At 38.4% G+C, this 16,577-nt stretch overlaps 1 protein-coding gene across 1 annotated transcript; it reads left to right on the top strand.

Annotated features, from left to right (window-relative positions):
- Nucleotides 1–4,347: 4,347 nt before the first annotated feature.
- On the top strand, nt 4,348–14,996 carry kptn (kaptin (actin binding protein)). The gene is made up of 12 exons (XM_023273373.3): nt 4,348–4,813; nt 5,351–5,433; nt 5,541–5,625; nt 5,710–5,764; nt 6,856–6,934; nt 8,864–8,937; nt 10,000–10,106; nt 12,068–12,172; nt 12,263–12,326; nt 12,457–12,592; nt 13,248–13,421; nt 13,955–14,996. The coding sequence occupies exons 1-12, from the start codon at nt 4,612–4,614 to the stop codon at nt 14,111–14,113; spliced, it is 1,323 nt and encodes a 440-aa protein (XP_023129141.1). The 5' UTR covers nt 4,348–4,611; the 3' UTR covers nt 14,114–14,996.
- Nucleotides 14,997–16,577: the final 1,581 nt, after the last annotated feature.

Raw genomic sequence — 16,577 nt, 5'->3', positions numbered from 1 at the left:
GGTTAGCATCAGAACAATGTTGCTGCTGCTGTTGTAGTTGTTGTACTGACAGAATCATTTGTATCTTCACAGATGAAATGTTGCCTTTAGTTTAATAATGATCATCACTTTTTAAATTTAGCTGTTTGGTTTCAAGTATGTTTCTTTCTCCATGTAGCTTCCAGTGTTTAACAGAATTGAGAACACACTGTGCTATAACATTAAAATGTCAAATGATACAAACATTGCAATACAGTACAATAATTTACTTCTGAATTCAAAAGTAGAAAATATAATTTCTAATGTGCAAAATTACTGTATTAAACACACACACACAGTAGTACCTCAATACAACTAAAGCTGATACATCATTCATTACAAAGATTTCAATCTTTCAATACATACTTTTTCAGTACTTCATATGTCCAACTTTTTTTGGATGATGGACTCTATCCTCCTTGGCATGGAGGGTAGCCATGGTGCCATCTACACTACCGTTCAAAAGTTTGGGGTCACTTAGAAATGTCCTTGTTTTTGAAAGAAAAGCAGTTTTTTTCAGTGAAGATAGGATTAAATTAATCAGTAATACAGTCTAGACTGTTAATGTGGTAAATGACTATTCTAGCTGGAAATGAATGATTTTTTAATGGAATATCTACATAGAGGTACAGAGGAACATTTCCAGCAACCATCACTCCTGTGTTCTAATGCTACATTGTGTTAGCTAATGGTGTTGAAAGGCTAATTGATGATTAGAAAACCCTTGTGCAATTATGTTAGCACATGAATAAAAGTGTGAGTTTTCATTGAAAACATGAAATTCTGTGGGTGACCCCATATTTTTGAGTGGTAGTGTATAAATGTCACCTCCACAACGTCTTTTGCACTCATGCAGCCTCGTATCATCACACTCAAGCCTCTGTGCTTCACTGTCAGGATCATGCATTTACTGTGCATTCATGCTGGACCCAATTTGAGCAGAACAATTTTATCTTGTTCTCATTATATGAAAGAATGTGCTCCCATCACCCATCGGGTTTCTTTTCATGTCTTTAAACGTTTTATCTTGCAGTTATGTGCTGGACAGAAAACAAGGGTGTTTTTCTAAGATTCTGTTCTTAGAAGTTGATATTATGCACAGCAATTTACACTATATGAACTGTCACAGAAGCTCAAATTTTCAGTGATAAGCCCTTTGTCAAGTCTGAAGCACTTGCCCACTGCTTTTTAGAGCTAGATTGTGCAAAAAGTGCACTCTTGATGGTGTATTTTAGGAGGACGCTCACTGCAACTCTGATTAGTGGTACTATGGCTCATTCTATACCTCCGTATTCAGCTGTATTTCAGCAGATTTTTAGTTAGTCTCTGGTCCTCCTGTATTGTTTTCCTTCTTTGTAGTCTCACAGTCAGACTTTTTGAATTAATCTTGCAATTCTTTCCCATGCTGAGCTATGATGCAGGCATGTAGATAAACACTGTGCACAGGTTCATGCAGTTAACTGGAAATCACAGGTCTACTCAGTCCAGTTTAAGTGATCACACTTTTTTTATTTGTGTTTTTTCTCTTTTATTTTGGGGCATGAATTTTCAATACATATCACTTCTGTTGTGTACTGTAAGAACACACGTATGCAATGATATCTTTATACTATCTAATTAATGCCTTCATTGCTGCAAAAACTGCCCAAAACTGAAACATGATCTTATTGTTACAGTGATTTTCAAAACTACTACAATGTCAGTTATCCAGCATACAATTTCTTTATTGTGATTTTAATATTCATAAGTGGAGGCCAAGCCTTGACTCAGAGGCAAAGATGTGAATTTAGAAGATCAAGATATTCGTTTTGATGATGATGATGTGAAAGAAATTTTAAAATGTATAAATAAATCTTTAGTCATGGTGTACAACTATTTCCGATAATATATTTATGGCTGGATTTCATATATTAAGTGACCACTAATAGATAGTGAAGTGAATGTTAAACAGTTTGGTTTGATGTCAGCCATTTAAAACCATTTAAAACTGACTCATTGAGAGAGTCTGGATGCAGCTCAAAAACTCTGGATTTTCCATGTTTTTTGAGTAGAAGGTAAGTAGTAATCACTTGAGAAGTCAGAGTATGTATCGAGACAGTGATACAAAGCTGTAACAGTGTTTATTAAACTGTTGCTAAAGGCTTCTCATTAATGCTGCAGTGAAATATGTCTACCAGGTACAGTATACTACAGTATGTGGAGGCTCCTATTCTTGCCACGCTTTTTGTTCGTAGATTTTGCATTGGTAAAGTCTGGGGCCAGAAACAATTGAAAGAGAGTCTAGTTTCTGAGTGACAACACAATCCTTAGTAGCTCCATGTACAGTTGGTGATTAGATATTAGGTGGAAACAAACTCTCAAGTTCATGCAAACATTTTTTTTACACCTGAGCTTCACTAATTCACAAGTGGTTCTCAGTGATTGATCTTCACATAAACACAGTTTCTTTCTCCCAGGGGATTCCAGATACTGTGGACATTAGAGTCCTTTGAGCAAACCACCTGTGCAGATTTCTCAGATTTATAGCAGCAACAGAGGGAAAGAGAAAATACTACTAACTGGTAAAAAGGTCATTAGCTCAAGTTTAAGCTGAGTCAAGACGACGATCATACAAAGTTTGGAAACAGACTGACTGGCAGTGTGATTTAACTTTCATAGAAGGACAAGCTGCCAGTTTCTTCAGGTCAGAGCAGCCCTACCCTTTATGGAGAAATTATTTAAATTACAAGTTCAAGAGAATAATAATTTTTTAAAAAGGAATAGGAACATTCTTGCAGACCTAGACATGTAAACTAGTTTTTTATAAATGCAAATCCAGCAGCCTCTGAGCCATGCTGCTGTTCAGCCTATCCTGCATCTGCTCTGTCCCTTATGGAGATAATTTGATGAGTGAGCTTTCGCTGACCTCTGGTGGACAGAAAACACTGTTTAAATGCAACTGATTGGTTTGCGGCTGCATAATTTGTCCGGGATATCATTTTATGTAAGTGGAGTATCGGGTTAGGAGAGTTAAACATAAATCTAACATACATTGTGGTATAGTTTGATTCATTTAAATACATGTTATTCTTTATTTGAATACAGATTTAATGCATCATGAACAAATATGTTAGACTTCATTAATAAAAAGATATTAAATTGAAAGTAAGAATATACAAGCACAAACTAAGAGTCCATAGGCAGTCACACTGTAAATGGCTTTAAGTTCATTCAGCTTTACAAACAGATGTTCTCTTCTGCCTTAAAAATGTGCGTTAACTGCCTTTCAGTTGATTAATTGGTTCAAAATTGTCTTATGAATTGCAAAACAATAAAAATAGATGAGTTAAGTTCACTAAAATTGAGAAAAATACTTGATAATCTCAATATATCAGCCATCAGAGTCAGGACAAAAGCAATATGTGAGGCTCTTCCCAGCTAAAATGACATTAAAAGTCTACAGGGATTGAATTCACGAGAAACCTTTATCACAATTAGAACTATTTTCATTATTATCAAAAGAAACAAGCACAATTTAATTTAACAAAGATACACAGTTTGCACCATGTCTGAGTTTCTGTGGCATTTTAACTCTACCAGTGCATCCTGGAAAATCTGCTTATGTGCTGGTTAAGTTTCATATGAACTTATTTTAATGTGCTTAGTGAACTCCTAGATGTTCATTCATTCAGCTCATCATTTTCAGCCAAAACACCTCACGTTATGAGAAGTCATGTTTTTAAGCAGCCCACTAAACAGGTCTGAAAATAAAAAAATATATGCATTTTAAGTTCAGTTAACATATTCTTAGCAAAATATGTTTTATTTTATTTTATTTTATTTTATTTTATTTTATTTTATTTTATTTTATTTTATTTTATTTTATTTTATTTTATTTTATTTTATTTTATTTTATTAATTTCTGATGTTTTACAGTGCAGTATTGATAAAAGAAATCATCTATAAACAGGCGGTGCTCTAATCAGCCTGTATCAGACAGCTCCACCAGATGGCAGCATTGTGTTTGTGACGCGTCAAGTCTGTCGCCAATAACAACACGAAGTAGAAAAGGAGCGTGCTGCATTTATGAACCACTTGGTCGATGGGAAATTAGATACACAGCCGGAAATTTTAAGTGATTTAATGCTGTTTAATGCCAGACAAATTATTTCTTAACTCGAGAACATTGTCTCACTTAACACGATGTGAGCTTTTTCTTTACAACTAGTCGACACTGAGCTACATTTTGGTGACATAGTGAGGAAATCAGTCACGCAATCACCATTTTTTTTTGCAGCTAACAAGCGCTAAATGCTATACATCCAATAACCCTGAATGCAGTTCCTGTCAAATCCGGATGTTTTGCCTCATAATGAACTGGTCTAACTCTATTTGTGCACCTGAGACTAAAGGAATCAGTGCTTGTTAAATAAACTATTAAATTCAGAGTTTATCAGCCTGTGAAGAGTCTTGGCTGTATGTTGAAGTTAATGACTGCTAGCTCCTGTTGTCGCTGAAGCTAACCTGACGCTGAGTGGAGAACAGAGGAGCCTCCAAACAAGCATGAACAGGCAGAGTTAGGACATTTCTCCCTAAGGGACTGTGTCCTGCAGGATGCTCCGAGAGTCGTACCCCTTCGTGGAGGACAGTTTCAGCCGTTTCCCGTCGCAGAGCAACATTTACGGGCTGTGTCAGGCCGGGGAGCAGGAGCTGCTGGCCGCCACTCTCAAAGGGAAGGTGGTGTGTTTCAGGTACCAGGAGCTGCAGCAGAAGGTCCGACCTGTGGCCAAAGAAGTCCAGTTCACCTACATACCGGGTAGCGTTTCTGTCAAAAAACTTACTGTTGCTGCTTGTTAAAGTTGTATCGTTCTTTTGTAATTATCCTCATGTCTCTGCATTATTGTACCTGCCCTCTGTCCTACATTCCTAATAATCCAGTTTCTTTTACCTGTTGAAATAATAATAATAATAGAAAGGCCCATTCTAACTCACAACTGATCTCAGCCCCTACGTTGTGAGTGAAATGTTAGTGCATCAAAATTACTTTATTTGAATGACACTGTAAATATAGATGTTTTCTTAGAAAAATGAACTTGAAAGCATAACAATACATAATGTCTACATATTTTTTCACTTGTAAAATCAATTTGTCTGTACTGTTTCTGTTGTGATTGAACTTTATCCACTGTTATCAACAACAATAATTATTTCTCAGCAGTTTTTAATGAATATTAAATATTTCTCAGTGTTAGTACACTAAACAGATTTTCTTTTAAATAGATGATGTAAATGCAGAGTGAACTTTGGTCCTTTCAGTCCTGTGCTGAGATTTGATCCGGTCTTCTTTATGCAGTTGATGCAGAGATTGTATCAATTGATGCCTTCAATAAATCTCCACCCAAAAGAGGCCTGGTGGTGGGCATCACCTTCATAAAGGTATTTTTTTTCACTCCACCAGGAGTCACAATATGTGTCAACTTGACAGTGATGAATCTGAAACAATAATACCACATTAACTGTTACTAATGTCTGATCTCCTACAGGATTCTGGCGACAAAGCCACTCCATTCCTGAATATCTACTGTGACTATGAGCCCGGCTCTGAGTTCAACCTAGAGTCTATTGCACGTGAGTAAAGCAACATCCAGATGTGTACGGTGCTCTCTCTAATGGATGTTTCATTCACTGATGTTGTTGTATTTCTCTGAACAGAAAGCTGCCTGAATCTGGAGCTGCAGTTCACACCCTTCCAGCTCTACCACACAGAGTACGTTTGCTGCTGTAAAGCCACAAAGATAGTTGGCGTTCATGCTGAGTTTGGTTGTCCTGCTAACAACCCTGCAGGATTTGTTTGTTAAATAAACATACTGCCTTCATGTCAAAGTCCGTCCATCCATCATCTATACACCGCTTAATCCTCATTAGGGTCGCGGGGGGCTGGAGTCTATCCCAGTTGACTTAGGGTGAAGGCAGGGGACACTGCCTTCACATGGTGAATGAGCTGGAAACGGCTGATTTTTAATGGAATATCTCCATAGAGGTACAGAGGAACATTTCCAGCAACCATCACTCCTGTGTTCTAATGCTACATTGTGTTAACTAATGGTGTTGAAAGGCTAACTGATGATTAGAAAACCCTTGTGCAATTATGTTAACACGTGAGTTTTCATGGAAAACTCTGAGTGGCCCCAAACTTTTGAACAGTCGTATATGGCAGTGACTTCTTGAGTTTAACTCAAGACTAAGATTATAAGGTTCTCTCCCTCTGCCAGAGTGCAGTTTGCCAACAGAGGCAGTGAGACAGTGTTCCTGCTCAGTGGTCACGATCAGAGGATCCACTGAGCAGACTGAGCAGAATATGCTGTATAGACATGATATGACAGCAAGTACAACGTGTCCCGTTGTCAGGTCTTGCATTTTTTCCAGCCTGTGCAGTCCACTCTGCAGCTACAGCACACAGCATGACTGCTATATGATGAGCTGCAACTGAGATGACAGTTTAAGTGCCAATCACAAATTGAATCTTTAAAGACATTTATAGCATGCTGCTTCTGCATTTGATAACTATAATTTTCACATTTGACATTCTATTGTTGGCTACACAGTGCCTTGGTGTTAATTAAGTGGTGTATAGATGATGGATGGATGGAAATTCTATTGCTAACCCCTGCAGTGACTCAGGGTCTCTGCAGGAATCAGTCATTTTTGATCGTATTCGATGCCACTCTTCATGAATGACTTTTGTATTTTTTATGACTAACATCATGTGTGAGCAGCTTCAGTACAGACAGTGTCTGACTGAACATGTTTGTGTGTGTCTGGACAATAAATGTCAGTGAGCTTCTCTCCCTCTGTCAGAGTGCAGTGTGCCGACGGAGGCAGTGAGACAGTGTTCCTGCTCAGTGGTCACGATCAGAGGATCCACCTGTACAAGGAGGTCAGATCACTGCCTGGACCAACAAATTTTAATCTAAATCTGAAAATGCTGCCTCCAGTTTATCTGTGTATTAGTGTGTGTAGTGTATGTACACTAACAGTTAAAAATTTGGACACACCTTCTCATTCAGTTAATTTTATTGTATTATTTTCTACATTGTAGAATAATACTGAAGATGACAACTTTATTTGTGTACAACATAATTCCATATGTGTTCTTTTATAGTTTTGATGTCTTCAGTATTAATCTACAATGTATAACATAATTAAATAAAAACCATTGAATGAGAAGGTGTGTTCAAACTTTAGACTGGTAGTGTACGTTCTATCAGTTCCTTCAGTTACTCTTTTCAGAAGTACACTACTGTTTAAAAGTTTGGGGTCATTTAGAAATGTGCTTATTTTTGAAAGAAAAGCTTGTTTTCAGTGAAGATAACATTAAATTATTTAGAAATGCAGTCTAGACATTGTTAATGTGGTAAAGGACTATTCTAGCTGGAAACAGCTGATTTTTAATGGAATATCTCCATAGGGATACAGAGGAACATTTCCAGCAACCATCATTCCTGTGTTCTAATGCTACATTGTGTTAGCTAATGGTGTTGAAAGGCTAAGTGATGATTAGAAAACCCTTGTGTAATTATGTTAGCACATGAATAAAAGTGTGAGTTTTCATGGAAAATATGAAATTGTCTAGGTGACCCCAAACTTTTGAACAGTAGTGCAGATATTGGAATTGATTTACTGAACTTTTTTTTTTCAAATTACTTTTAATGTCTTCATGAAAGGACAGCATCTCAGTTTTTTACGAGACCATTTAAAACCACAGCCAGGCACCATGTGAACATACTGGCCATTCAGTGACCCCTTCTTGAAGTAGAGTCTCAGCTGTGTTGAAAGGAGCCAGTGAAGGTAGATTGTTCAGAGTTTTTTTCTGGACTGTCCAAGTGGTAGGAGACCCAGAACACACTGAAGAGATTATATATTTCACCTGGCTTGAGAACATCTCAGAAACCCCAGGACTAGCTGTTTCTAGTGAGAGAGACAATGGACTAACTTGCTTAGCCTGCGGCCACAGTGACCTCACTCCAGAAATACAGCAGAAAATGAATAGAAGGATTAATTCTGAATTTGCTTTTAATAGAAGTGATGGGGGACAAAATCTACAATCCTCTCTGTGAAAGTATAGTTCAACATTTATCTGAGAGTAACACAAAGCTTCAGGCTTTCAGTCGAGCTACAGCAAATGGACCTTGTCCAAACTGCCTCTTTGTGTTACACACTGGGGAAACACATAAGGGAATTTTGGACTAAAAGGTCTGTACCTTTGGATTTGTGTCACTCAGACTGTTGAAGGCTTGTATTATCAGAGAACAAGGACTGCAGAGCTGGTTCCCCATCATTTCCACCATAAGCACATTCCAAATGGATCTTGTAATGGACAGTATAAACAGGTGGAATGATCAGAGTAATTCCTGTTTCAGTATTCTTTGAGGCACCTAATAATTATTTTAAGACAGACTTGAAAAGATGTCAGTGTAGTGTTTCATTTAACTTTGTGTTTCTGCTTAAATTGAATCCCATTGCATGTTTTCCTAATTTTGATTTAATATTAATGAATATTAGTAATAAAAAAAAGTTTGTACAGCTGTTATAGAAATGCACATGTTCAAATTTCTTCTTTTTAAGCATTTAAGTTGCATTTAAAGTTGAGTTTCAAATTTGTCCATGACCTTGCTGACAACAAGATTCATCGTTCTGCCAAATAGAAGACTTGTGTGTTAAAAGCATGAAAGCTACAGGAAGGATTTTCTTCCAAGAAAGGAAGATAAAACAGAATGGTAATGAGTTTTGCATATATGTGGGAGACATTTGATTCATCATGCAACCATCCGAGCATCATTCAGCGTGACTTTCCTGTCTCCAACAGAATGCCTCCCTGCACCAGTTTGAAGAGCAGCCAGTAGAGAGACTCTTCCCTGAACTGCAACAGCTGCCCAGCAAGTGAGTTATTCTGAGTCTCTTCAGCTCTCTAGCTCTGTTTGTGGCTGTGTGTTTGATTGTGTGCATTGCGGGGTCATTTTTTATTTCAGTGTGTTAATCAGCATCCATTAGCTGTAGCCATTTTGTCCTTTTGGGGGGTTGTGGAGATCAGAAACGTCCCCCAGTGTCAATTGGGAGAGAGGCAGGGTGAACCCTGTACAGGTCACTGGACGAACATGAAGGAATCAAGACTTTGAAACTTTGAAGTGTGTGAGTGTTCAGCGCCGTCCACTGTCAAATCATCAAGTGTAGGAGGGCTCTGATGTGGACTTCTCAACACAGTTTTGCGTCTTCTTTGTGGATCCGCATACACTACCATTAAAAAATTTGGTGTCACTTAGAAATGTCCTTATTTTTTGAAAGAAAAGCAGTTTTTTTCAATGAAGATAACATTAAATGAATCAGAAATACAGTCTAGACATTGTCAAAATGACTGTTCTAGCTGGAAATGGCAGATTTTTAATGGAATATCTCCATAGGGGTACATTTCCAACAACCATCACTAATGTGTTATAATTAGGGCTGGCCCGAATAGCAGTTTCTGGGCTCTGGATATTCAGCCCCGATTAATGGCGAATATCCGAATATTCGGTTCGGTCCATAACATCCGACGGGACGGGGGTGGGTGGAATCCGAATATTCGGATCTCAAAATAAATGCTCAAAATAAATATTCAGATACCACTGTCATGACTGAATATTCAGATATCCGGATATTCGGGTCCAGCCCTGGTTCTAATGGTACATTGTGTTAGCTAATGGTGTTGAAAGGCTAATTGATGATTAGAAAATCCTTGTGCAATTATGTTAGCACATGAAGAAAAGTGTAAGTTTTCAAGGAAAATATGAAATTGCCTGGGTGACCCCAAACTTTTGGACAGTATTGTATATTTTAAATAATTAATGTTGGAAATCAGCAAAGTCAGTGAAAATTCTTGGAAACATCAAGAAATTCTTTTTTCATTTTTCCTTTTGAAGATGATCCATAATCCTCTGTGTTTGTGTCTCCCTTTCCTCCATGCAGTGTGTTATGGTTGGATATGTTGAGTATAGCTGGCGGCCGGAGACTCTCAGCGTTCGGTTGTCAGAACGGCTGTCTTGGACTGGCTCTGGTCAACCAAACTGGACCAGGTGAGGGAATCCAAACACAAAATATAGTCTCTGGGATTCAGAGAGGTGGAACTCTGTCACATGACTATCTGATGATTCCTTTTCACACACTCTCTCTCTAAAGTAGGATTAAGGATTACAGAGGTCCCTCTTCTTCCTTCCTGGGATGCTTAACACATGCCTTTGACCAGACTTCTGTGTGGAAAAACATTATTTTCACACTGCTGAGGCTCTGCAGGTGCTTCCACCTGCTGTTAAAGCACTGATAGGAGATTAATTATGTTCATTTTTTCATTTTCTTATATTACATTAGCAATTCTTTTTTACCGATAAAGTTAATAAGGGGGAGTTTTTTACCTTCTGAGATGTTTCAACTATGTCTACAGTCTTCCTCAGAGCGTCATCTGATGTGTCTGACAGATCTATCAGAATCTGAAAGTGGTTGGAAATGCCAGGAAGTGACTGGAATCTATATCAAATGAGAATCATCAACAAACTGTTCCTAAAAAGTGGGGTGCTTTTTTGTGAGTCATCTCACAAGAACACTAAAAGAAAAAGCCAATCTAGAAATGAAAAAAATCAGCCAACACAGACCACTGCAAGAGAAACAACCACATTATGGACTGGAATGAGACCAACAAGCACAAGAGGTTGATAAAAGAGGCCACTGAGCTCAGAAAGCGGGCCATCGATTCAATAAACCGGGACGAGGGGGCTTCCACCCTCTCGCACACCTGGGACTCCCTCCTCCAGAGACCATCGGATGGCGGTGGGCGTGGCCGGCCTGACAGATTCTGACAGACCTGTCAGGCCGGCCACCTGATGAAAAGACACGTCATCAGCACATAATTGCATAATTGCTGGCAGCAGGAATTTGGAGATACTAGAATTTCTCACATCCATTTGGTGGAAACACTGCAGCCAATTAGGTACAAAATCCCTCCAATAGTTACACTAATGGAATCAGTTGAGCTCATTTACAGAGACGCATTGTGTGTATCTGGTTTTATTTGTGAATGAACTGTTACGAATACAAAGCTAGTTTGAATGGCATGGCAACAAGGCAGCGTTTGAATGATCATGATGTTGCATGTCCCTGACAGTGACTGACTCATCCATTCACTGAAGGCCTCGACACAGCAGCCCTCTGAACCTCAAGCAGCTTCTGAGCGTTTATTTGCTCTTGTCAAATTTTTCCTCACTGCAAAATGAAGTCCTGCGTCGCTATGGAAACAGCACAGCCATGCCGAGGGAGAATTTTGTTTACAGAATAACAAACTTATGATGCAATACGTCATAGAAAAGTAGAATTTCTTTATTTATTTTACAACATTAAAAAAGTGGATATGTGCAACAAGTGTTACCAACACTGGAAAAAATGGTAACTTATAGATATTTAACTATTTACATTTTTACAACATCTACAAACTTTGCGTTTTTCTCTCTACTCTGCACATCACCTCCAGAAAGATGTTTCACCATGCTGAACGTAGCTTCCAACAACTTGCACCCCTGTATTCTGTTTTTGAACCATGCTGTATTTATTTCATAGATCGAGTATGTTTTATTTTCCTCTCAGTCTCTCTCTTCATCTCCTCTGCTCTGTGTAAATACAACCTGCAGTTCCCATGAAAAGTTCCTCCATTTTCTTTGCATGACTGTTGGAGCTTAGAATTACTTTTATGTATGTGGTGCAGATGGTATATTTTGGTGAATATTTAAATCACATGTCACAATAAAGTGATTTTAAAGGAGTATCATGATCTTCAGCTTAGATTTGGTTGTTTTTACTACAGAACCGCATGTCACATGACCAGTTCAGGACAGTTGGAAAATTATATCTAGAATTTCTGGTATTTTTCTCCATTCTTGTTCTGTGTGAATGACTACACTGTGTGGTAATCCCTAGTATATGATGTGCAGTATCCTTTTATACCCCCAGTGTTTCTATGTGTGTTAACGGTAGTGTGTGTTTTAATCAGAGATTTTGCAGAGCTGGCGGGTCCAGTTTGACAGTCCAATCTCTACAGTGCTGCTGTTCCCTCTGAGCTGCCAGACTGAGTGCATCCAGCCCAGTGGAGAGAAAAGTATGTTGCTGGTGTGTTGTGGATTTTCTTTATTTTGCCCATTCGGAATCTACTATATATTTCAAGATGATCAATTTCTGTCTTTTCCAGGCATGGAAATGGAAGGCTACAACCTCCTTGTAACCAGTAATATAGAGATGGCAGTGATCTACAGGTCAGAATGAGACAACATTGTCAAGGCTTCTGTCTTATTATGGGGTTTTGTGCAGTTTCATGTAGACTTGCTGTCTGCTGTGTTAAAGACAAACTAAATCGTCCCGTTTTGTGTGTCTGTATTTGCTCAGAGACGTCCAGGAGCGTGGTTTGTCTTGGTCTACGTGCCTCTCAGAAAGTGACCAGTGGGACGCAGTGCTGTGTGCTCTGGTCATTGATCTGGATTTTGATGGACAGAAGGAGGTGCTGCTGGGAACCTATGGACAGGTGAGAGCATCTCTTTACGAATGGACACGAGTGATTGTCTGTATTTTTTTAGTGTTACTAAAACTCATTAAAAAGACCAAAACCAACCGCGTGTTAATCCGTGTTCCGGTGCTTTCCAACGACCTCGCCCTTAGTTCCTACTGAGGTCATAACTCTTTTGACATAAATCACTGTTTATTTTAAAAGTAAAATCTCAGTATTTTGTAGAACCTTCTGGTTATTGCAGTTTTTAACATATATTGCTCAAACCAGATGAAATGGATATGACTCTTTGCAGCTGCAGGTGACTGAATATTTTTTGATCTAGCGAGTATTTGCTGCAGGAAGATGGTGAGTCAAGACAAACTAGAGTCAGTGTGTTTGTGGTAATGAGTTTGACTGGTGTGTTTTTCGACAAAAACGCAACTCAGTCTCAAAGGAATAAATGAAATACACACATGATATTGTTAACAGGAAACTGTCACTGTAGATTTTGGTCTTTTCGGGAGATTTTTTCGCAAAAATCCAGAACAGCGGACCTACACATGAATCAGATTACATTAACAGTAGGTGCAGAGCAACTGTTTGGTGTCACTTTGATTCATCTGATAAGAAGGCCTGAACCATGTAGTGAGATCTTGACGATAACTGTCTCTTCTACCTTTCTTTCATGCAGGAACTTCTTTGTTACAAATTCCAGCCGACAGGAGGCAGACATGATGGACAGTTTCAGCTGCAGTGGAGGCGGAGCTTCAAGAGTCCCTTGCTGTCCATCATCTACTTGGACCTGACTGGTGATGGTTTGAGAGAGCTGGCTGTCCTCACACTGAAGGGACTGCATATCTTACAGGTATGTAGCAGGAATCTGTGTGGCAGTCATCTGGGGGAATAAGAGCTACTGTATACCTCCTCTAGGGGTCACTGAGTCTCTGCTGTCTTCATATTCAGTGAATTTACTCTTGAATTGACAAAAAAAATGTCATTTTAACTTAATAACTACAATGAAGCTCAACTACTTGTTGACCTCTACTGGTCAACAGCAGAAATTGTAATATAACTGATTTTACAACCTCTTCACCCCCCCTTTTTTTGTTTTTTGTTTTTTTTTTTTACAAACTGCATACATGAGATTATAAAGTGGAAGAAATTTTACACAAATTTCTACAAAGGACATAATTCAAACATGTTATTTTTTTCCTAAAAAGTGAAATTTTTCAGCATTTTGATCCCTAATGAAGGAACATTCTGTATCACTGAGCAGCTTACAAACAACCTCAGCAAGCCCCAGATTAAAACAATCGCCATGATGAACATGAAATATCTCACTTTACATAATCTGTATCTCATTCACTATTGTTATTTCACTCCTTTTTGTCTTTTCAGCACAGTCTTACCAGCACCGCTGCTCTGGTCCTTCAGCGGCTCGCCCAGAGGGTGTCAGCACTGACGGCCAACTCTGAGCTGGAATCAGCAAAAGCTCAAAACACTGAGGATGTGCCAGCTCAGAAACAGGAGTGTACAACTCAGACACCATCAAATTAATAAAAATATGGCAGTTTGTTTCGACATGTAAGTCCCAGCGGCTCAGACTGTTTCAAGTGTTTTTCTTAATTAAAGGTGCAATGTGAAGGACTTTGTCAGGGCTTCAGATTCCTGATGGGTTATAATGATGACACCACATTTGCTGTACAAAAATGAACTCCCTGCTTTTTAGTTTTAACTGAATGTGGCTAGTAGTAAAGAAGAAATGTGAGCATAGGCCAATGATCAGCCTGGCTGATTATTGCCTCTCTTTATCTGTAATCATTCTGTGGTATCTTGTGCTTGGAAAAGTTGCCGGCCTCACCAGAAAATGTCACGGGAGAAAGATTGTCTTGCATTATCTTTTCACATAGTCTCCTTTAATTTCAATGCACTTGGTTCCCCAATATTAAAGCTTCACCATCCCTTTGTGGAAGGTCACATTATGGGCCTCGAAAAACTCCTCAACAGCATAGATGACTTCATCAACACTCTGAAAATGGCAACTACGCAGGTGGGATTTTAGTTTGGAAAACAGAAGTCAGATGGTGCAGGTGGGGGGAGTAAGGTGTTTGAGGCAACGATTCAGGGCTATATTCGGCTGCTTCTGCCTGCTGTACCGTGTGGACGGGCACGTTGTCATATAGCAACAGCTGGAAGCTTTCCCCTCCTTTTTTCTTTGATTTCTTTAAACATTTGAGTTTTTGTGGACAGTGATATAAAGCCCCAGAATAGGACTTACTCTCCTTGTTTTGTGGGTGAGGGTGACAGCTTTTTGAAGTACCCTTGTAATGCCCCCCTACAGCACTGATTGGTTACCTGTCACCAGTAATAGACATTTATCAGACTGGTAAATTTAAAAAATTAAACAGATGGAAAACATGAATAAACAAAGTCCTTTGAAGTGCTTTGTGTCTGATTTTGTGTTATTCTAAGTTTTAATACCAATATTTTCATTTCTACTGCAAATGTACATCAGTTACAAATATTAGATATTGCTCTCCTTAATTTACACTACCAGTGAAAAGTTTGGACACACCTTGTCATTTAAGGGTTTTTCTTTATTTTCATGACTATTTACATTATAGAGTCTCACTGAAGATATCAAAAGTATGAATGAACACATATGGAATTATGTAGCAAATAAAAAAATGTGAAATAAGTCAAAACATGTTTGGTATTTTAGATTCTTCAAAATAGCCACCCTTTGATTACTGCTTTGCACACTCTTGGCATTCTCTCCATGAGCCTCATGAGGTAGTCACCTGAAATGGTTTTCCAACAGTCTTGAAGGAGTTTCCAGAGATGCTGAGCACTTTTGGCTGTTTTGCCTTCACTCCGTGGTCCATCTCATCCCAAAACATCTGGACTGGGTTTAGGTCAGGTGACTGTGGAAGCCAGGTCATGTGATGCAGCACTCCATCACTCTACTTCTTGGTCAAATAGTCCTTCCACAGCCTGGAGGTGTGTTTGGGGTCATTGTCCTGTTGAAAAATAAATGATGGTTCAACTAAATGCAAAGAGGATGGGATGTCATGTCTCTGCAGGATGCTGGGGTAGCCATGCTGGTTCAGTGTGACTTCAAAACCTCTAATTTAGTGATTTAGACAAAGCTTTTTAAGTTGCAAACATTATTTTGATGGTCTGAATCGACATAATACAACTGGGATTAGGATCAGCTTCATATTCTGTCTAGTTGAAACTCCAAACCGGATGTTAGTTCATTTACTAAATTCAAGTTGTAATATCTTCATGATGTATTTTTTTTCTTTACCTTAGGTACAGGATTTCAAGTCCTTTCCCCTACCTTCTAAACATGCCTGGATTATCAGATGGATTTTCAGATGGTTGAGACTGTGTGTTACAGAGTTCCTGTAGATGAGACCGTTATGATACAAAGAGCCTTTCAAGGTGAGTATCATCTCTTTTGCAAATAAATTCCACTAAAACTTGAATGTTGGTCAAATTTTCATCTATGATCAATAATGAAATCCTGTACACAGTTTGGGCTACAATTGTGAATGCAGTTGATGGAATATGTTGCTCTACTGCAATACTGTTAGTCTACAGTTCAGTTTGGCCTTCAGTTTAGCAAACTGGTGGATAAGAGTGATAAAGCTTCATTTGACAAAAATGCTCACCTAAGTAAGCCGGAGTAATAATGTAGAAAACATAGTTGTAGCAACTTTATGAGTAATGAACTTATAGACTTGTGTTTAGTAATTAAAGTAATTAAAGATAACTAGTTTGATGCCAACTGTTGCTTTATTTTTTTTTTTTTTTTAATTTTTTTTTTTTTTGTTGACCCTAAACATTTGTAGTGTATTTTGCTCTTGTGGCTTAATGAGCAGGCTAATTTCAAATTTAACCTTTAGACTGAACATAAGACCGTCATTTTACATGAGATGTTCCAGCATAATTTTACAAGAACTAATAGTTATTCATCTTAACAAACAAAAAATTGACAAAACAAACTGCAGGAAAC

The sequence above is a fragment of the Amphiprion ocellaris genome, chromosome 14 (genome assembly GCF_022539595.1).
Source record: "Amphiprion ocellaris isolate individual 3 ecotype Okinawa chromosome 14, ASM2253959v1, whole genome shotgun sequence".
Classification (NCBI taxonomy): Eukaryota; Metazoa; Chordata; class Actinopteri; family Pomacentridae; genus Amphiprion; species Amphiprion ocellaris.
Note: the sequence above shows the minus strand (reverse complement) of the source record. Positions and strands in the feature narration are given on the sequence as shown.